We start from the raw sequence: 22,635 nt of genomic DNA on the forward strand, positions 1-22,635 counted from the left end.
AGAATCAGTCGGGGGCCTGAGAGGCAGTGATTTACCCTGTGGCGGATGTCAGCGATTCGAGTCCGCTTATCTCCAATTCGTGAACTTAGCCGATAATAATACGATATGATGACAATGCACGGTTATTGATCAAGAAGGAAATCCAAAGGGAACGAGGACAAGTACCAGTTTGACTTGACGAGCTACGGTGATTCTCAAATATCGCAGAACAGAATGTGCCAAAATGCGTGAATGCAAACAAAAAAACATCCCCGGGATAAGCTTCGCGACCCGGTGGTCTTCGTAATAAAAGAGACATTTGGCGATAAGCCTGTGCTTGTTTGGAGGGATCGTCATAAATGATTAAAGTGTGTTGTTCGCGGTAAAACATTCAAAGAACTCCATATTCATTCAAAGAACTCCATATTCATTGATTCTCAATCTAAGCTTTTAAGTTAAAAGGCTAGATTGAGCTTCAAATAATACAATTAAAAAGAACCTAGATTCAGTTCCTCTAAAGTTTATGTAAAACAATGGATACAATGTATCGTGAGGATTCGAAGCTATAATGATATCCCGAATATAAAATGGCTCTCTCGAACACTCATTTTTCCTCATTCAGCTCTCTACACATTAATTGCTGATTGGATTTGCTCCAAGGTCTTTCCCTTCGTTTCAGGGACGACAAAGATGATGAACACTATGCCCAGAGCATTGATCGTTGCGTAAAGAATAAAGGTCCCTGAAACAAACCAGAACGTACCAGTAAATCTCTGTATCTCGACAAAGCCTCATCTGCGAAACACTTGACTATATACATATATATGTTCATAACCACATTGCATTACCGTAGGAGCTCCATGACATGAGGAAGTTGAAGCTGTAGGAAATCAACCACGCCCCGAACCAGTTCACTAGCGTTGCCAAGCTTCCAGCCTGGCCTTTTATATTTATAGGGAATATCTGCAATGCGTATATGTGTTATAATATTTTAATCTGACATTCAAATTGATGAAAAACGGAGAAATTATGCAGATACCAATTTTTCACGCTCATTTCAAGAATACTGACTTAAAAAAAAAAAAAAAAATTAACCGGTTTTTTTTTTTTTTTTTTTTTTAAGTTGAAACTGTAAATAGTAAGAAAAAAAAAAGTAAATAAATTGTAAACAAGAAAAATAGCTATTTAAATTTGAAAAGTCGGTATGCAAGGTAATCTATTCTTAATCAATTATAGCCACTTTGTATACCTCGGACATTATGACCCAAGGAACCGCTCCCATTCCAACTGAAAACGATCCTATGTAAACCTGAGATGAGAATATGCAAACCGGTTTATATTCGAGATCTGTAAAATCGATAGACAAAAAACATGATAGGCTTTTAAGCTTTGTGGATTACCAGTATGCCAGATACAGCTAGTATGGGAACTGCATGGAGTGCCAATTCATGAACCTGGTTCGCCATTAAAGAATAAGTAAATGAGCTTATTTTACCGGTGTAAATCTAAGTAACTAAAGAATACTTTTTATTTATTGATATTTTACCTTGAGGTAGAACGAAAGGGCTGGTAGAAGGCAGCCTATTACCAGTCCCGTACCCGAAACCTTGATCATTTCAGAAATATTATTAGAAAAAAAAAAATATATATATATATATATATATATATATATATATATATCTTAAATTGAATATGTAATCATTGTGGCTTGGAAGATATATATCTTATTTTTTTACCAGTAGCAGAGGCTTTCTTCCAACTCTGTCGATCACTGCAGCGCCAAGGCCGGTCACCACAACCTACAAATGAACGAATAGTTGGGTTGTTTGATTCTACTTTTTTTTTTTTATTTCATCATCTCTTTTGGGAGTAAGGACATAAAATAAACAAGGATAATGAAAAGGGTGACAATTCGAAAACCTGAAGAATCGCGTATATAGTAGTTCCGATGGTGGCAGAGAATCCTGATGCATTTCAGAGGAGGAAAAAAAAATGAAAAATATATGTTAGGTAATTCATGGCTGAAAAAATATTTAACATTGAGACCCATGTTAGACAATGAAATCAAGTTCCAAAGTACCTGCTGACTCGAAAATGCTGCTGGTGTAGAAGCAGATTCCATTGATCCCTCCGAATTGTTGGCAAACCATCAGCCCGATTCCGATCTGAACATTGACAAAAAGTGCATTGAAATTAAGCTGGAAAGTGTGTTTCTATTGTGTTACTCTACTTTGTCATGGAAAGAAGATCGTTACGATGACAGAGCGCGAGTATCTCCTTTGAAACAAGTCCAACAGCTTCGCCTTCGGAAGCTGTTCAAGCAGTGTAATGTAATCCTGCAACCAAAAACATCGGTATGAATTCCTAGGTAGAGTAGGATCGATTTTATGAAAATAAAATAAAATTAAAAAAAAAAACCTGGATTTCAGCTGCCTCGTGAGATATGTTGGCGTCTCTACCGCGAAGTTTACGCAGAGATGATTCGAACTCCTTTCGGCGTCCCGTTTTAGCCTGCATTAATAATCCAAGCTTGTTTGAGATCTATGCAAAAAGGTAATTGAATTTTTTTTTCTACTTTAAAGTTTGGTATTTTCTTACCAGCCATCTGGGAGATTCGGGGATGAAGACGAGGCCGAAAAGTAGAATAGCACATGGGATAAGATCTGCAAAATGGCTCAAGTATTGAGAGAATCTCTCCGACTATCACTTGCTATCAGGTGATTTACTATTTAAAACTTTCGAATTCGAAATTTTATGCAAGAGTTTTTTGTTTTTGTTTTTACCAACTATTGCCAAAGTTCTCCATGATAACACATTCCCAATGATGAAGGAGACCGACACTCCGGCACAAATCATGAACTGCAAAGTCGGAAAATTAAAATTCAAAATATTGTCCACAATTACATATGTAGAAATAAATATTGCAATTCTAGCCAAATCTCGGACTTCTCAGAGATAATTTTACCTGATTTGTTGCGGTCAGTAATCCTCGAAGATTCTTGGGCGCGATTTCAGCAATGAAGACTGGCACCTAATTGAAGAACCAGACCAAACCAAGCAACCAAACTTGTCGAGAACGAAATATTGTTTTATCCATCAGATATAGCAATAAATGAAGCTTTCGAGATAGAAAGACGTACCACGTAAGAAAACGCTCCCATTCCATATCCCGTGGCCAATCTTCCGATGTCCAAAGACACAGCCCCCTGGAATTCAAGATTGAGAGGTTTAGATATTACTGTAACTTTCTTCACAAGCAACGGGTATTTATTTTTGCACGCACCTCGGCGAAGTAAATGGCAAGCCAGCCTGCCACGCAGAAAACCGCGTACACTCTCATCGCCTGCGTTCATTTCATTACAAAAGTAAATGAGTGAATGTGTTGTGTTTCTCGTCTCAGAAGAGACTCGCACTCTTTTTGCTTACCCCTTTTCGGCCAATGTAGTCGGCGATTGGACCGCTCGTTATTGCGCCGATCATCGCGCCAAATGTCAATATGGAGCCAAACAGAGAGTACTTCACATTGTAAAAAAAATGATAAGAAGCCTCTCGTCTCAACTGTCTAATGAAGAAGACTTCTTGAAATCACAACATACCTCTTCCAGAGACAAACTAAGGTCTTTCCTTATGGCAGATTGAGTGGGCGATGAATAACCAGCCTGTTTCCAAATCCAAGCAATGATAATACAATTGACAAACTGAAACTGAGAGAGAGAGAGAGAGAGAGAGAGAGAGACTCACACAAGTCCCAAATTCATAAGAACCACACACAGCAACAAAAGTGGTGAAATAAACCATCCATGGATGACCATGTTCTCCGAGGTTTTCACTGGTAGATCCATTCTCAGCAGCCATGAGTGGCTCTTTAGTCTCTTCTTGCTCTTTGATCGCCATATCTGATCTCTTTCTCTTTCTATATAACCTCCACTCCAATTGGTTATAATCTGGGTATCTATGAAAACATAGCAAAGAGAGGAGAAGCTTGAAAAGGGTTGAATAAAGCAAAGAAACCCAGAAGTTGAAGATATAGGCAATCATACATACATGGAAATTTGAGCACTGAATAAGTTTTCCTTCTTCAAGTCCCGAGTCTGGACTAAATTTCGTATTCCACACTCTGGCTTGTCAGTTTTAAACTGGTACAAAACCAAACACGTTTGACAATTGTTGGAGACCTTTGGTCTTGGATTTATTAAAATAAAGGACGGTACATATTCATTTACAGGTCACAGTAATGCGCTCATTTGCATAACCAACAAGATTCAAATCAAATCTGCAAATAAGATTTTATTTATTTCCTTCCCGTGCATGTCCAACTAATTCTGAAATTTAATGTATTTGAATCTCGTCGTTTTGCCGTATAATCACATGGTGAAGGTGAATCAAGATTCAAAACGTAATTACCTGCTTTTATGTTTAAAAATAAAACGTAATTACCTGTTATCAAAAGCGTCACGACAAGTCAAAAAGACAATTGTCTTCCGTCTCTGTCCAAATCCGAAAGCCACCAGGAAATACTAATCTTAATTTTTTTTTTTTTTTTTTTTTTTGGCCAAACTCTGCAGGGATCGACATCACAAAGTACGTGTCATATGAGGTCCAAATTTCTGTAGAGCCCTTGGGATTTTCAAATGATTACTTACGAGAGGAGAGAGATGACCATGCAATGCAAGTAAAGATTAGCAATCCCTCCCCCGTAATACGAGGAGTTTGTTTTTAGTTACACAATCTCCCATCTAAATTGAGAAAATTACATAATTAACTTAAAACGTAAATCATTTTTTATATTTCACTTATATTTTAAAAACATTTCGACAATAATCATTTCTCTTTTCTCTACACAAAAATACTCATATGTTCCAAAACTGATCAACATTTATTGAAATATGATCAACAATTATTAAAATATGATCAATAGTTATTGAAATCTGATTAACAATTATAGAAATCTAATTCAAAATATTGGTATATTGAAATTTGATTAATGACTGAAATTTGGTTAATAATTATTAAAAATCCGGTCAACAGTTTGAAACTTGGTTAAAAGTTATTAAATGCAAAATGGACACTTAAAAATTAAAACGGTTATTTATTAAAAATAAAAAGTTTAGCAGCTAATATTGATTTTTTTTTTATGAAAAACAACTATTAAAAGCTATTTCCACAATTAAATTTGACTTTTGTATCAACCTAAAAGAGATTTTTTTTTTAAGCCATAAGAAAATATTTTGAGTGTTTTCTACATGCCATTTTTTAGTAATGCTTTTTTTTATTTTCCAATTGCTTACAATATGTTTTCTAAATTTTCAAACGTATAAAACACATACAGTAATAAATTCTTGTAATAAAGTATATAATTTTAAACTGCGCGTAGAGGAATTCTGATGTTGAACTTGTATCAGCTATGTGCTTGTATTTTCCAGCCACAAAAAAAATATACTACTAATATAAACAGAAAGGATCAGCTTCAAACTCAGATCAAAGTAACATTTCTTGCCGAATCGCCTGAGCATTAAAAAAAAAGAGTGAAAGAATGTGGCACCCAGCTAGTATTACATACACATATATACATACACAGAGCTACAAACTACATACACCAATCATTTGGGGTTTCCCAGGATCAAAACTCAAAAAAAAAAATCCAGATACGCCAATCAAGAGGGCGGTCCGCGTGGCGAGGGATGACACGCTGAGCTGGCGCTGCTCATGGAGCGCTCGATGTCTTCGATGTGGGCGACGATCGGGAGCGGGCGTTCGGGGATGGAAGGGAGAGAGAGATCGGACTCGAGCATCTTGACGACTTGGTCCATGGTGGGGCGGGCGAGGACCTGCGGGTGGGAGCAGAGCAGGGCGACGAGGACGTACCTCTCGAGCTCCTCGGGGGGGCCCTTGAGGGGGACGTTGTCCTCCACCACGTCGTGGGCCCGCCCCTCCCTCACGAGGGCCCACGCCCAGTCCGTCAGCAGCAGCGGCTGCCCCTCCGGCCCCTCCAGCAGCGCGCTCTTCCCGCTCACCAGCTCCAGCAGAACCACACCAAAGCTGTACACGTCGCTGCGCTCCGACAGCTGTCCGTACAGAGCGTACTCGGGAGCTACGTACCCCATTGTTCCCGCCACCCGCGTGCTCACGTGGCTCGCCATCATCCCCTCCTCCGGGGTGAACCTAGAAAAAAAAATTCACTTTTAAGAAATATACTACTCTTTCAGCTATAATCATGCTTTACTGCTTCAACTCTACTGAGTTACCAGTCAAAAATTTCCCCGCCTCGGGGGTGAAGCTAGCCAGAAGAAATCCAGCTAAATTTTATAACCGTAGTGTCCGGGTTAGACCCGACTAAAATTCACGTGGCCTTGGCATTATCGATCAGGAGACTACCCTAGTGGCCCTAATTATTGCGTCCAGACCCCTTGGGGTCTCTAATTTATTTTAGAATCGTGGTGTAGAATCCACGAGTCCCTGAGATAATCGGCTGGAGGCTAATTCAGTGGTCCGAAGTTGTTGCGCGGTATTCGTCTTTCCCACTGGATCAACTCCTTGAGGAGATTAGCTTTAATGCTCTATTCCTTCCCCTATGTCTTTTTTTTTTTTTCTTTTTTTTTACTTCTTGGGTAGTGATGAAAAGAGTGATAAGGTTGATATTTGGCGTACCTGGCGAGGCCGAAGTCGGCGACCCGAGCTTCGAGGGAGTCGTCAAGGAGGATGTTGTTGGCCTTGATGTCGCGGTGGATGATGGCGGGCTGGGCCCCGTGGTGGAGGTAGGCCACCCCGCGAGCGGTCCCCAGGGCGATCTTCCGCCGCGCCGGCCACGAGAGCCTCCCGCGGCGCAGCTCGTCGGAGAGGTGGTCGTGGAGGCTCCCGTTGGCCATGAGGTCGCAGACGATGATCCTCTGGTGGCCCTCGTACGGCGTGGTGGCGGTGCAGTAGCCGCGAAGCGCCACGAGGTTGACGTGCCTCACGCTCGCGATCACCTCCACCTCGTGCGCGAACCCCGCGTCCCCGGCCGCCGAGCAGTTCTTGAACCGCTTCAGCGCCACCTCAGCGCCGTCCCCGAGCACCCCGCGGTACACGTTCCCGTACCCTCCGCGCCCGATTATGTTGTGCCTCGAGAAGTTCCCCGTCGCCTTCTTCACCTCCTCGAAGCTGTACTTGACGAGGCTGCCGCTGCCGCCGTTGCTGATCGAGTCCATCACGGAGCCGAGCCCGCGCTCCCTCTCCGCGGCGGCCGCCTCCCTCCTGGCGCGCCTCCGCCGCCGGGCCCACCAGAGAGCTCCGGCGACCGCCAGGGCGGCCGCGGAGAGGGCTGTGACGGCGACGACGACGGCGAGGACGACGACGCGGCTCATTTTGGTGGGCGAGTGGGGGCGGGGGAAGTTGAGGTTGAAGAGGCAGGTGGCGGTGCCGGGGTCGGCGGGGCCGAGGTGGTTGGAGAAGGCGGCGGCGTAGATGGAAGGGAAGGCGGTGCAGTCGGAGAGGTTGGCGGGGGAGCTGCCGGTGAGGTATAAGGCGGGGAGGTCGACGAGGGCGGTGGTGCAGGAGGCGCAGGGAGAGGCGTTCATGAGGGGCTGGTCGCAGCGGGAGGCCACGTCGGCGAGCGCGGCGGCGGGGACGAGGGACTCGAACTGGGCGCGGGTGGTGATGTTCATGCAGCCCCGGGAGATCCAGTCGGTGCGGAAGCCGCAGGAGGAGCGGATGTCGAAGCGGCGGCGGGGGTCGAGGAGGGACTGGAAGCCGGACCAGCACGACTCGGCGGCGGAGGGAGGGGGGAGGAAGCTTCCGGTGCGGCGGAGGTGGTCGGAGAAGAGGAGGCGCAGGGAGAGGAGGATGTACCTGCACTCCGTTGCGGCGTCCACGGAGGGCTGCGGCCCGGAGGGGGCCAGGCGGCGGAGGATGGAGAAGTCCAGGGGGCATGCTGCTGACGTGGATGCGTTTTTGGGGTGGACGGAGAGTAGGAGGAGGAGGGTGATGATGAGGAGAGAGTAACTCGCCATTGTTTGGAATTGGAGAGAGAAAGAGAGTCAAACTCAAAAGTACCTACCTCGTCCCGCCCACGGTGGCTGGCTCTGACTTTGGGAAAGGAAGCTGCCATTCACATTCCTTCTTCTTACAACATGCCGCCTCCACCATCCACCTTTTTTCTTTTTCTTTTTTGGTTTCCTTTTTATCTGTCTCTATTTTGGCCCAATCCAAGTGAGGTGTGAGTGACACCTTTATTTTGTGATCTGCTCTCTTTGACTTTGGATGTATTTTTTTTTTTTTTAGAAGCACTTATTTATCTGGGGGTGTTTTTTTTTTTTTTACAAATAGTGAAAATTAAGTATATTACCTATTTTAAAATAGGAGGGTCTAAAAATTTTAATTCTAAATGTATGATATTGTGTTAAAATTAGGTTTATGAGCTAATTAATGTTAATATTGTTTTTTAGATCGCTCTATACCACGTGTGGGAAAAACAAATGGACGGCCTTGTGATGCTACTACGTGTGTTAAAGAGATGGTTACAACTGTTTTTATGTCGAGTTCTAGAGGATTGTGATTATAAAGAGACTAGTTCAATAAACGCGCTTGCGCGCGTGGGAAACAGAGAAAACAAAAAGAGAGAGAAGATAAAAGAGAGAGAGAGGGGGAAAAAGATGAAAGGAAATGAAAAAAAAAAAAAAAAAAACATCAGAGGAAGAGAGAGAGGCGGGAGAGAAAAAGAGGAAAAAGAAAATAAATAGCCACGTGTCGTCGTTTGGTTAAGCCACGTGTCGGTTTCTTAAACAAAGTTGTAAAATCATTGCTACTTATTATCTATGGTATGGATACAACCAAAAATACTAAAATTTATAAATAACTTTAGGAAAGGCAATAAAATCAAAAGATCATGAACTATGGGTTGGATTCTTAATCCAACGTTGGACTTATATGTTAAATAACTATGTGTTGTGGAATGTCAATAAAGATTGTCCGTTAAAAGTGATGTAATACAGTTTACGGATATTGGACTTTAATGTATCTAATAGGTTGTGAGCATTTAATGTGTAGATCATTATGTCTTCTATTTTTGTGATGGGCTGAAATAAAAAGCTCGTTATGTTAACACAATGGTAGTCTATACACACAGTAGGTCCCTAGATCACACATATCACTTGTCATTTTATGATATTCCGTCGTTAGAGTGAACCAGAAAGAAACAAAGGGCTCTCGATCTAGAAGATGAACCGTCATGGATTCATTAGATAAGCTTCCGCTATTGTTTTATGTTTTCTTAATTTATTCAACATGATTCGATAATGTAATCAGGTGATGGTTTTCACCCATGATATTCGGATTTAACACTATGTGTCTTTCTCTTCGCCATAAATTTAGTTATGATAGTTCGACATCATCTGAATAAAACAAAGAAAGTGAACACTATTTAGAGGGTCTCGTAGCACACGCCTGACACTCAACATTAGTTCGGGTGAAGTGTGAATTAAAGTTATATATATATATATATATATATATATAGAGAGAGAGAGAGAGAGAGAGAGAGAGAGAGAGAAATTGAGTTCAAAAGATTGATTATCGATGTCTTGCGCTGAGAGTGGGGTATTTATAAAGGAGCCAAGAAAGCTTGGAAGAAGGCTTGGGAGACAGATGGGCTAAAGTGACCGAACCTTGGTGGGGAGGGTGGGGCTTAGGTGAAGCGAAGAGTGAGAGGCCAAACCGTCATGCGAGGGGCCAAACCTCAAGTGAAGGGCGAGAGATCGAATCTTTCTAAAGGGGTTGAGCAAGCCGGATGAGGAACAAGGTGTGAAGGTCGAGCGAGGCATGGGTGAAGTGCCGAGCGAGTTCACACATACTGCAAGCATCAAGGAAGAATAAGCAAATATTTCAAAACATTTCCAAAATTCAAACAGTTCTTACAGATGAAGAAGCTAAAACAACAAAAGCGCGACTGAGTTCACACAACTACTCTTGCTTTTCCCAGGCTCCTGTCATCTCCTTCAGAGCCACATCCTCTTCGTTATTGATGAATGATCTCATTCCCGCTAGCTCTTCTTCCTCTATCTCCTCCTCCTGTATGACATAAATCTAAGGTAAGGTCAACGATAGCCATGGCTAATCTAGAACATCATTCATCATCAATAAATATCATTTGCATATCATTAAACATCATCATTCATCAAATCATCATATTCATCTCAAGAACATCATTCATCATCATTAAACATCATAAACATCGTATTCATCTCAAGAACATCCACTCAAGAACATCATAATCATCATATTCATCATCAAATCATCATCTACAACATAAAAAAAACTCAGATTCGGATTAAAAATCAATATTTTAATTCGGATTAAACCTAAAAATACATAGAAAATCATACAAAATAACCAATAAACTCATATTAATTGCTCAAACCCTTAAAATCATGGATTAGAATAAAAAAAATATATAAAAAATCCCAAAATCTGAGAAACCACCGAAACTTACTTGCCGAAATCCAAGGAAAGTTGACAAAAAAGGGATGCGACGAACACAAAGCACCAAAAAATTCGAACGGAAACGGTTACTAGCGAACTGTTGCCGGTCTTCTCCAGTAAGGCGGTTTTCGGTCGATTTCCGTCCGATTTCCTCGGAAAGTCAAACCTTGGTTTGAACTATATATGAAGTATGAACTATGAAAATTATTATTATTTTTACAAAATATTTGTCTGAATACCCCCCTATTTCCCACAATTTTTATCGGTTTTCTCTCCAAAAAGCAAACGGTTTCCTAGCGATACCGGTTTCTATTTTTTGTCTGAATACCTTTGGTTTCCACTCCAGTAAATGGTTTACCCCCAAAATTGGAGTCTCGAAACGAAAACAGTAACGGTAAAGCGAACCTTGGTTAGACGTCAATGCACTACTACAAATTAACATATTGTGTGCGGAAGGGTATTAGGTGCGACATGTCGCACCTAAGCACATATTAGGTGCGACATGTCGCACCAGATAGTCCTTCAAGCGACTAAAAATTTCGCTGATGATTAGTGATATCCGGTGCGACTTTGTCGCACCTAATACAAATCTGTCGCACCTAATACTATTGGGTGCGACAAGTGTCGCACCTAATGAGTTTAAAAATTGAAACGGTCAGAAATTCCCACGAATTTTTTTTGGTTTCCTAAAAACATATTCGGTGCGACATTTCCGCACCGAATATGTTTTTAGGTGCGATATTAGGTGCGACATTGTCGCACCTAATAGTTTAGGGTATTTTAAATACTCGAGCGTCTTCTTCCTCGAGCCACAGCCTCTCTCTCTCTCTATCTAACTGTCTCTCTCTCCAACTCCTTCATCTTCCTTCGCCGTGATCTCCCCCGCCGCCGTGACCAACGTCAAGCCACCGCCGCCCGCTGCCCTACGTCCAGCCACCGCCGTCGTGACCCACGTCCAGCCACCGCCACCCGCTGCCCCACGTCCATCCACCGCCGCCCGCTGCCCCACATCCAGCCACCACCGCCCGCTGCCCCACGTCCAGCCACCGCCGCCGTGACCCACGTCCAGCCCGCTGCCCCACGTCCAGCCACCGTCGTCTCCAAGGTATGTATCTATCTCTCTTTCCCCTTCTCTCTTTCAATCACTCATCTCTCTCCATTTCCGACCAGCCCGCTGTGACCAGCCCGTCGCCCCGCCGCCGTGACCAGCCCCTGCCCCACGTCTAGCCCCGCCGCCACTGCCCCACGTCCAGTCCCGCCGCCCCTGCCCCACGTCCAGCCACCGCCGCTCGCTGTTCCCCGGTACATCTCTCTCTCTCTCACCTTTATCGTCATCTCACTCGGTCTCTTAGCAGGTTCGTCCCGCTCCCAACTACAAGTCCCGCTCGTCGACACCGCCGCTGCCCCCACCGTCGCAATCTGTGCCAATCAGCGAAGCTGCCTCATCGTCGCTGCCCAGCCCGACACCGTGTTACCTCGCCATTGAAGGTGAGTGACAATATTTATATAATTGTTATATTTTAGATTGAAATTGAAAATTGAAATTGAAATTGAATTTGAAATGAATATATGTTTAAATTAGAATATAACAATTTGAAATGAGTATATGTTTAAATTAGAATATTGAGTTAAATGGTTGAAATTAAAATAAATAAATGTTGAAATTGGAATGTTGAGTTAAATTGTTAGATGTTGAAAGTAGAAAGTTGAATTGGAATATTGAAATTGATAATCGTCTGTTAGTATTTAGTATGTAATTATTGTTAAACATGTTACATTGAATGTAATTATTGAAAATTTATTGCGACCGAGCCACAGAGGCTCGGTTTAGTATTTAGTATGTTAATAGGATAGACCTTGTTGGTTATATATGTTTTTTTTTATTTAAATTGCAGATTTTGGTTAGTCAATATTTTAGGGGAAACTTTGCCGAATTTTCGGTAGAATAATAACTATATGTAATATAACGAATTCTAACCATTTTTTCAAATTAATATATATTTTTCACAATTTCTCTTTCACTCTCACTAATTCGATCTCGAAGCTTTCAAATGTTAACGAGTCACTCTCAATTTCCTAACAATTCTTCACTCTCAATTTCATAACAATTCACTTTAAATTTCAAATATTCACTCTCAATTTTACCTCTCAATGTCAATAATTCACTCTTACAAAATGAATTCTAACGATTCATTTTTATCTCCCAATTTCCTGTCTCATTCAAAAGAATGTTAAATCCAAGTAGGGACTGGATTACCGAGAACAATCGGTTGAGTTTGCAATTTAAAACAGGGGTTAACGAGTTTATCCGCGTTGCAAGCAAACTCCCGAACGAAAACGGTCATTATCGTTGTCCTTGTAAGTCTTGCAATAACGTGAGATGTCTGGACATCGGGGTCGTAAAGAATCACCTTTTGAACAAGGGGTTTACCCCGGGATACACCGAATGGTATCATCACGGCGAACGGCGAATTGTAGAAGATGCCAGCGAGACTAACCAAAGAGGAGTTGGTGGATTGCACGATGCTCTCCATGATATTATGGATCACGAGGACTTCGACGATTTTACGGATCCGACTCCGAGTGAAGTGCGAGCAGATGAGCAAGTGGAAGACTTGTTCGTCGAGTTGGAAGCAGAATTATACCTTGGATGCAAAGAGTTTTCGTCTTTGTCGTTCTTGGTTTCGTTGATGCACATCAAAGTCACGAACCATTGGACGAACAAGTCGTTTACAGAACTGTTTCAGCTCTTGAGGAAGTCTCATCCAATTGGTTATCGAATTCCGGAAAAACACTACGAGGCAAAGGCGAAGCTGAAGCGTTTCGGCATGGAATACGATATGATCGATGCGTGCATCAACGATTGTGTGTTATTTCGAAAAGATCTCGAGAAAGCAGAAGTTTGTCCAATTTGCAATTAGAGCAGATGGAAGCCAACCGGGAAGAATGTATCACAAAAGATATTACGATACTTTCCCTTGAAAGATCGATTGAAGCGATTGTACGCTTCTCGACACACGTCACTTGAGATGCAGTGGCACGAACGAGATCGCGTCAAAGAAGAAGGCGTTTTGCGACATCCTGTGGATGGTTCGACGTGGAAGAATCTAGATGCACTACTACAAATTTGGTTTTCTGATGCGCATGACTATCAGGTGCGACTAGTCGCACCTAAAAGTCGCATCTAAATGACTTTCCGGTGCGACTAGTCGCACCAGATTGTCAACCCGAAGTGTTAAAAATTTCGCTAAAATTGTTTTCTGCTTTTGAGTATCGGGTGCGACTAGTCGCACCCGAAAGTCATAAAAACTATCAGGTGCGACTTTGTCGCACCTGATAGTTTCAAAATTTTAAGCGGGCCAATTCTCCCCCTCATTATTTCATTCAGGATTGACGTGACATCCTGGGTTATTTTTTTTAAGATATTATCAGGTGCGACTAGTCGCACCTGATAGATCTTTCGGGTGCGACAATGTCGCACCTGAAAGTTAGGTTTTTCAATAAAACAAAATCGTCTGCACTTCGTCTTCCTCATTTCAACAGCCTATTTTTGAAAAAAAACCACTCTCTCTCGAAAAAAAACCTTCTCTCTGTCTACCACCTCCGCCGCGCTCCGCCGCCGCCAGCAGCTCCTCCACCAAGCCGCGCGCGCCACCAGCCACGCTCCGCCGCCGCCAGCAGCTCCTCCACCAAGCCGCGCGCGCCACCAGCCACGCTCCGCCGCTGGTGGGACCTCCGCCGCTGCCGCGCTCCGCCGCCGCCAGCAGCTCCTCGGCCACCAAACCGGTATTTCTCTCTCTCCCGCTCACTGAATTCGCTCCCTCTCTGCCTCGCTCTCTCTCTTAGTGTTTCTCTCCCTCTCTCACAGCCTCGATCGTCGTCCCGTGCCTCCGGACCTCGCCCTGCGCTCAACCCCTGCTGCGGAGTTCCTGTCCTCCGAGTCCCAGCCAATAGCCGGAACCTGCCCTGTTCGGCCGAGCCCAATTCCTCTCCGACGCAGGGCCGTTAGTCGCATCGACGGGGTGACCTTCCTTCTCCGAGAGTCCCGGCCAAGTTAGTATTTTTTTTTCCTATTTAGGTATTATTAGTTTATATATTGTATATGTGTAATTAGTATATTGTATATTGTATGTTTAGTTTATATTTGTTAGGTATTAATTTGTATATGGTGTTAAGTAATTTTAATTAGATTAAGTTTATATGTGTTAGAAATTAATTTGTATATATATGTGTAGCTTAATTAGTATTAATTTGATAATTTACATGTTTAGTAATTTTGTTAAGTTTAATAATTCCATTAGTTTAATTAGGTTAAAAGTTTAAATTGATTGTAACTTAATTAGTATTAATATGATATCTTCAATTGTTTAATAATGTGATTAGTTTAGGTTAAAATTAAGTTTTCATTGTTTTTTGACATGTTTGATATAGTTTGTGATATAGTATAGGTTAATGTTTAGTTTAAATTTGTTTTGTTTTAATTAGTTTTGATTTATTGTAATTTATCAATTAGGAATTGTAATTAGTCTAATAATTACATGAATAGGTTATTTAGTTTAAAATTATTTAATGAAATTAAAATTGTAATTGTAACATGCTACTTTGAAATTGATTAGTAATTGTAATTGATGATGTCACATGTTTAATAATTTAATTAGTTTAGGTTAAAACTAAGTTTTATTTGTGTTTTGTGACATGTTTTGATGTTTTGTGACATGTTTAGTATAAAATGAAGTTTAGGTTAAAATGAAGTTAATGAATTTGTGATTAGTTTCATTTGATTTAACATGAAATGAAATTGTAAGTTTAAATAAGAAAAATAGTTTGTGAAGTGTTTTGATAGTTTGTGATATTTTGTTTATTTGGTTTTTTCATTTATAAAATGTTGTGACCGAACCACGGAGGTTCGGTGTAGGGCTGAGCTAATTTGTAAGATAGTTCTGGATGGTTTGTATATGTTTTTAAATAATTTTGCAGGTTTTTGGTTTGTCAGTATAATAGGGGAAACTCTGCCGAAATTTCGGTAGAGTTTCGAATCAATTAGTCTAAAAACTCCGAACTTATTCAATCCGAGCTACAAGCAGCGTTGGCCGCACAACAGGCTGCAATGGAAGAGATGAGGCGTGAGCAACGAGCTCAGATGGAGACGTTTCAGCGACAGTTCTTTGCCTACACACAGCAGCATCCGTCTCCCATGCAGACATCCCCCGCGACGCTGCACCCTGGGACGACGCCGCCATCAGCTTCAATGCCGAATGTTCAGACGCCGCCATCCGCTTCAATGCCGAATGTTCAGACGCCGCCATCCGCTTCAATGCCAAATGCTGATCAGACGCCAAGTTCGGTAGAATTTCAGCGACATCGTTCGAGCGCCAGCGCACCAGGCCGCCAAGGCGCACGAGGAAGATCTGGCGGAAAAGGAGGCCGTGCATTCCAGAATTGGAAGACTTCGAGTGAAAAAGGGAAACAAAAAGAATAGATTGTAATTTTTTTAATTTATTGAACGTAAATTATCAAATTTTATGAATTTAATATTAGAATTTCTATTAAATTATTTATATAATTATTCTAATTAATATTATTCAAATTATTTATTTAATTTAACAAAAAAATTATTTAATTAATTTTTAAATAATTTTTTAAATTATAATTTTTAAATAATTAATAGGCTGATTCTATTAGAATCAGCATTTAAAAAAAAAAAAAAACTACAGACAATCAGATGCGACTTGTCGCATCTGATACCTTCGCGGGAAAAGTATCAGATGCGACTAGTCGCATCTGATCGTACTGTAACCCGCCAAATATTAAGCGGGGAATTACTATCAAATGCGACTAGTCGCATCTGATACTTTTCCGGCGAAGGTATCAGATGCGACTTGTCGCATCTGATTGTCTGTAGTTTTTTTTTTAGGATATTTAGGTGCGACGTTTGGTGCGAGAAGTCGCACCTAAAATGTCGCACCTGATAGTGATGACTTTCAGGTGCGACAAGTCGTACCTAAAATCATCAGGTGCGGACTTTCAGATGCGACTTTGTCGCATCTAAAGTCGCACCTGATGATACTTTCAGGTGCGACATTGGTGCTTTCAGGTGCAACTTTTGTCGCACCTGATGCTATCAATTGTACTAGTGATGAGAGATACCCAAATTTCGCTGCAGAGCCTCGTAATGTACGTCTAGGACTAGCTTCTGATGGGTTCAATCCGTTTGGGGAAATGAGTCTAGCGTATAGTATGTGGCCCGTTGTACTAACTGCGTACAACTTGCCACCTTAGTTGTGCATGAAAAAAGAGTATTTGATGCTGACGCTTTTGATACCTGGACCGAGCTCACCTGGAAAAAACATGGACGTGTTTTTAGAACCACTAGTTGAAGAGTTGAAAGAATTGTGGGATACTGGGTTCCAAGTGCGAGACGGGGCGAATGATGAAGTGTTTCGGTTGCGTGACGCGCTTCTATGGACGATAAACGACTTTCCGGCTCGATCGTATTTGTCGGGATGGAGTGGCCAAGGGTATCTTGCATGCCCCACGTGCAACATTGAGACGACATCTATGAAAATTAGAAACAGGATTGTCGACTATGACCATCGTCGATTCTTGCCTACGCCTCACCGATTGAGGAAAAGCACTGATCACTACGTAAATCGTCACGAGAAGCACCAGAAACCTGTCAAGTTGACTGCGCAAGACATACTCGATCAGTTGACTAGTGTTTCTTCCACGACAACCGGCAAAAATATCGGTAAACGAAAACGTGCTGAGTGCGAATTGAATTGGACCAAAAAGAGCATCTTCTATAAGTTGTCTTACTGGTCAGAATTGGAGTTGAAGCACAACATGGACGTCATGCATATAGAGAATAACGTGTGCGAGAATCTTCTCGGGACGATGCTCAGCTTGGAAAAGAAGAACTACGATACGGAGAAGTCGAGATTGGACTTGATGGACTTGAAAATCAAGTCTTCTCTACACTTGAGACAACAAAGGAATGGGTGGTACAAACCGCCAGCAGTGTATACGTTAACGCTTGAGCAGAGACACCGTTTTACCGAGTTCCTCCAATCTGTTAAATTCCCAGACGGGCTCGCTGGAAATTTGAAGAAAAATGTAACTGCTGACGGGAAGCTCACAGGTTTGAAATCGCACGATTGTCACGTGATCATGCAGAGGCTGTTGGCTGATGGTATTCGCCCTTTTGTGCCAAAACCGATACAAGAGACGATCTCCGAGCTCTGCAACTTTTTCAAGTTGATCAGTTCTAGAACCCTGCGAGCGGACGATCTCGAAAAACCGCAAGATTCAATCATTGAGATATTGTGTAAGCTTGAGATGATATTTCCGCCAGCTTTTTTCACGATCATGGTTCACGTGGCAATTCATCTACCAGATGAAGCATTGTGTGGCGGTCCGGTGCATATGCGATGGATGTACCCAATTGAGAGATACCTTGGAACGTTAAAACAATTTGTCAGAAATAGAGCTAGACCCGAAGGCTCTATTTCGGAAGCGTACGTTGTAGAAGAGGCATTGACATTTGTTGCAAGGTATCTCGAAGATAAGAAAACTGTCGATGAAGTTCAAGTGCGAGAACTTAGTGTTTTTCGGTCTGAAAACTGTGTGCCTTACGGGATGATGAAGCCGATAGTTTTAGATGACGACCAAAAAGAGAAGGCGGAGTGGTACATTTTTACCAATTGTCCAGAAATCGATCCGTATTTGATGTAAGGGAAGCATTTGGAACGAGCGGCAGCGCGTCAGGCAGCGGTGGACGAGGACGCGGAAGCGGTTCTCGAAGTTCTGGCAACTTATTCGATAGAGGGAATTCTACTATCGATAAGTTTTATAGGAAAAAAAATTAGGAATTCATTTTTTTCGCTTTTTTTGGAAAGAATTTGTATTATTTAGTTAAGAATTCTATTTAATTTTTATTTCTAATTATTTCGGAATATTATTTCTAATTAATTTAGAATTTTTTTAATTAATTTTTATTTAATTTTAAATGAATTTTAATTTACTTTTTTAATTTTGTATTTTTTTTTAATTTAAAAAACATATTCGGTGCGACACTGTCGCACCGAATATCATGGCGGGAACGGTATTAGGTGCGACATTGTCGCACCCGATATGAATTTACCCACCAATTTTATAAAATTTCGTAGGAAAATAACTTGGGCATTAGGTGCGGTAAGTCGCACCTGAAAAATGTCGCACCTAAAGGTGTACTTATTCGGTGCGACATGTCGCACCGAATACCTTCTGCGACGGGTTATCCGGTGCGACGATGTCGCACCTAATATCGCACCTAATAAACTTTTAGGTGCAACATTTTAAGTATTGGGTGCGACATTCGTCGCACCGGATAACGTTTTTTGTCCTTGTGATGGACCGAGGTTTGATGGATCTCTCCACCTTCAATTAAGAGTTATTTGAAAGAGCTTGCGTCCTCTATTCTTTTTGTGCTTGTTGTGCACATATCGGGCTATCATCTGTTCTTGACGTTAGCATTAATGTTAGCGGTGGATCTTTTTCGATCTAAATCTCTATTATTTTTTAGATCAAGAATGTCTAATGCTGTGATTGCGGGGGTTACTCCTATTTTTTAATAGATAGTTCCGAGTCTTTTTTCCTCAAAAAGAATGTCGAAGTCCTCATGTGAGTTCACATGCGAGACGAAATTTTTCCCCAGAAGTGAGGATCTTATATTGTAGAAGAATAAAAAATGAATATATTATTTTGCATATCATCCAATTAAGAAAGTAGCCAAAGAGCATGAAAAGTCTTGAAAATCATTTTTGCTAATTAATGCCCGAAATGGAAATCATCTAATTAAAATAGGGACATCTCAAATTCCCAATGACATAAATAATGAGAGACACGAGGACAACCCAGAGATAATTTTCCTTTTCAAATAAAATCTCAATGCTCCAAGAATTTATATATACCACGAGACATGCACAAACAGTAGCTACTTTACACTAGAAAATCAAACTCCGAATTAGGATAAAAATATTAATGTAGCTAACATCTTGGCTCGAATCGATTCATTAATGTAATGATTGCAGATACTTCCACTAAACATTAAAATTAGCTAGTTGTTGGAGACAATATGGCTAGCAAAATGAGATTGTCAACGATAACGATCAGGGGTATTCACGGTACAGTCCAATTTAAAATCAGTCAAGAAATCAAATTGAATCGGTCTAAACGATTTTAAAAAAAAATTAAATCAGATCTGACTAAATATGAAAAAAAATGAAACGGACCAAACTGATTAAAACGGTCTGATCTTGTTGAAACCGTTTCAGACCATGACCGCTTTAGATCAGACTGTTTTAGATCGTTTTGGACTATTCTAGATCAGATCGTTTTTTACCTATTTTTATTATATATTTTTAAAATAATAACCGTTTGGTCCACTTTTAGACCGAACCATTTTAGACATATTTTTTTAAATATACTAATCGGCTATTAATCGGCCTGGTCCGATCTAAATTGTGATTAAAAATTTTAAACCGGACCGGACCATATAAAAATAAAAATCGAATTGGACTTGACTAGAGAAGTTTTAAACCATTTAAAAGTGGATTGTTGGTCGAAAAACCAATAATTCAGTCCGATTTATAGTTTCATTGAATTTTCTGCAGCCCTCGGTGATAGCGGAAAGTATTGAAAAATCGGAATTAAAGTGCATGATATCTAATGGCTTAAGTTGTAATAATTACATGAGTTGGATCCCACATCAAAATATACAAATTTAAATGTATTTATAAAATAAAAAGAATACTAATATATTATAGGGAATTATAAGTTTAGATTTTAACAAGAAACATAATAGATACGAGATACAGTCATATAAAAACTCAAATTTTGTCATATAACCATTTTTTGATAAATTTTAAGTAAATAGACACGAAATTTTATTAACAAACTTAAAAAGACATTAATAGTTATAAATATTTGTTTATAATTATAAATAACCATCAGACTCCGACGGTATAAATAGAATGTTAAATATGTCTAAAGAATATCACAATACTATAATAGCTATCTATTTAAAATTTATAAAAAGTTGATTATTTAGCAAATTTTCAAATTTTAGTGATTTGGTTATTCAATTAATTGGTTTAATCTAATCGTACATATATAAACAATGAACTTGTTTATACATAAAAAAAGTGTAAATGGAAAACAATAAAATATTAAGTGCAGAAATACATTGTTAATGTTTTGTGTTTTTTTCGTTATAATCAATTGTTATATTGTTTATGCACAATTATAAGAATGATCTAATATTTAAAATTTATAATAACGTTTAGCCTCTGGAGAAAACTCTTTACTTCGTCCATAGTTTCGCATATATTTTGGAAATGTTATTAAGAGATCACAATTATTACAAGAGATTATAATCTATAAAGCGACATCATACGTATCCGAAAAAAATTGGTTGGACCGACACAACAAATCGCCATAAAGTAATAACGACACAATTGGCGTACATGGCTTGTAAGAGGGTCTTCTTCAATACAATAAAAAGATATGTGTGTGAAACCTTCAATCGCAATCAAGTTAGTTGTGGTTTCTCCGCCGTCAAGCAAATTTTGTACACGTTGCTACAAAAATGGACAATAAAGAACTGCAATGAAATCGCATTTTCTAGATTCATCACCCACTTATATTTTGGCTGGCAGTCCATATTAATAACCTCATATTGACGTACGTAAATGAACTATTCGGAAACATTTTTGCTTGCGTATGTGACAATATTATTATCAACGTACTATATCGTGGGTTGTGGCTTGGCTTCGATCGTGAAAGAGTCAAAGAGATAAGATATTTTACTCGTAAATTGTAATGATCTTAGTTTGGGATATGGGGATTCGGTTATAAATATATATATATATATATATATACTAGTCTGGAACACGTGCTTCGCACGTGGTGTTTGTAGTTGTAATCAGTAAATAATTAAAATACATATGATTTAATTTACCATGTTTTTCTTCAAAGCATGATGTTAGAAATGAATATAAAGATATCAAATATTTCTACCATACATAATACTTAATCAGTTTAATTTTTTAGAGACTCTCATAATAATTGCAAACATTTAAAGGCAACATATAGTCTGACAACAACATGTCAGAATGAATTGAGTCATAGCTTTGATCAGTAGAGGAGGATGTTGCAAAGGTGCTCTAGAAAAAAAATGTGATTATTATAATTTTATAATATCGAGCCAAAGAGAGATTACACGACAAATTGGTTAACATGCATTAAACTAATAACTATACAGATGAAACCTCTAACCTGTGGATATGTGGAAAAGAATTCATGACGAGAGATTTTTCTTTTCTTGTATGGCTTCATTTGTGCGTGTCAATCTACAATTATAAGGACTTAGCACATAGCCAAAAAAAATTTCACTGTGTTACGAGAATTGAAGTTACTTAAAATAGTTATAAAAATTTTAATTCCCAAATTTTTACAAATTTGAAATTTGTAGAGTTTTTTTTAAAATTTGGTATTGTAAAATTTGAGCTAATGTATATCGTCATTAGTTCGGAATTGCTGCGATCGAGTCATTGAGCTCGATTATCTAATAGCTAAGTAGTATGTTATATGTGGTATTTAGATCATTCATATTATAGGGAAAACTCTTTTTGGTGGAATTTCTCAAAGTATATGTCAAAACTAAAATCCAAGTAGAGAATGAATAAATACCAATAATATTTTTAAATTATTAGATTGCAATTTTATCATACAAATAGTTATAAAAATTTTAATTCCCAAATTTTTAGAAATTTGAAATTTGTAGAGTTTTTTTAGAAATTTGATATTGTAAAATTTGAGCTAATGTATATCGTCATTAGTTCGGAATTGTTGCGATCGAGTCATTGAGCTCGATTATCTAATAGCTAAGTAGTATGTTATATGTGGTATTTAGATCATTCATATTATAGGGAAAACTCTTTTTGGTGGAATTTCTCAAAGTATATGTCAAAACTAAAATCCAAGTAGTGAATGAATAAACACCAATAATATTTTTAAATTATTAGATTGCAATTTTATCATACTCAACAGTTATCTGTTTTGCATTTCAATTCTATAGCATATTTTTTTTAAAAAAAGCTTGTGAATGAAGGGAAAACTGTCTAAGAATCAGCCCAATGTATTGAAAAAATAAAAAGCTTATAAAAA

At 39.7% G+C, this 22,635-nt stretch overlaps 2 protein-coding genes across 2 annotated transcripts; both read right to left on the reverse strand.

Annotated features, from left to right (window-relative positions):
• Positions 1 to 310: 310 nt before the first annotated feature.
• LOC149388815 (Major facilitator superfamily protein) lies at positions 311 to 4,317 on the reverse strand. The gene is made up of 19 exons (XM_089623082.1): positions 4,024 to 4,317; positions 3,721 to 3,931; positions 3,576 to 3,638; positions 3,406 to 3,495; positions 3,263 to 3,322; positions 3,120 to 3,185; positions 2,945 to 3,010; positions 2,763 to 2,838; positions 2,578 to 2,642; positions 2,398 to 2,490; positions 2,235 to 2,315; positions 2,060 to 2,144; positions 1,900 to 1,943; positions 1,716 to 1,778; positions 1,526 to 1,585; positions 1,380 to 1,433; positions 1,229 to 1,288; positions 828 to 942; positions 311 to 721 (listed from the first exon to the last, which is right to left on the reverse strand). The coding sequence occupies exons 2-19, from the start codon at positions 3,871 to 3,873 to the stop codon at positions 606 to 608; spliced, it is 1,410 nt and encodes a 469-aa protein (XP_089479208.1). The 5' UTR covers positions 3,874 to 3,931; positions 4,024 to 4,317; the 3' UTR covers positions 311 to 605.
• Positions 4,318 to 5,443: 1,126 nt separating this feature from the next.
• Positions 5,444 to 8,465, reverse strand: RKF3 (receptor-like kinase in in flowers 3). Its single transcript, XM_089624356.1, has 2 exons — positions 6,628 to 8,465; positions 5,444 to 6,141 (listed from the first exon to the last, which is right to left on the reverse strand). Exons 1-2 carry the CDS (start codon positions 7,965 to 7,967, stop codon positions 5,634 to 5,636), a joined length of 1,848 nt encoding a protein of 615 aa, XP_089480482.1. The 5' UTR covers positions 7,968 to 8,465; the 3' UTR covers positions 5,444 to 5,633.
• Positions 8,466 to 22,635: the final 14,170 nt, after the last annotated feature.

This window comes from Urtica dioica, chromosome 8 (genome assembly GCF_054948205.1).
Source record: "Urtica dioica subsp. dioica isolate 48M chromosome 8, U.dioica_male_clone48M_v1_H2, whole genome shotgun sequence".
NCBI classification, from domain to species: domain Eukaryota; kingdom Viridiplantae; phylum Streptophyta; class Magnoliopsida; order Rosales; family Urticaceae; genus Urtica; species Urtica dioica.

Excerpts from the sequence above, each read along its gene's own strand:
- LOC149388815 (XM_089623082.1), bottom strand. The coding sequence starts at position 3,873 with ATGGCGATCAAAGAGCAAGAAGAGACTAAAGAGCCACTCATGGCTGCT. Across the intron at positions 1,944-2,059 it reads CAGCATTTTCGAGTCAGCAG|GATTCTCTGCCACCATCGGA; the intron begins GTACTTTGGAAC and ends GAAATGCATCAG. Across the intron at positions 1,434-1,525 it reads CCCTTTCGTTCTACCTCAAG|GTTCATGAATTGGCACTCCA; the intron begins GTAAAATATCAA and ends ATGGCGAACCAG.
- RKF3 (XM_089624356.1), bottom strand. The coding sequence starts at position 7,967 with ATGGCGAGTTACTCTCTCCTCATCATCACCCTCCTCCTCCTACTCTCC. Across the intron at positions 6,142-6,627 it reads GCCGACTTCGGCCTCGCCAG|GTTCACCCCGGAGGAGGGGA; the intron begins GTACGCCAAATA and ends TTTTTTTTCTAG.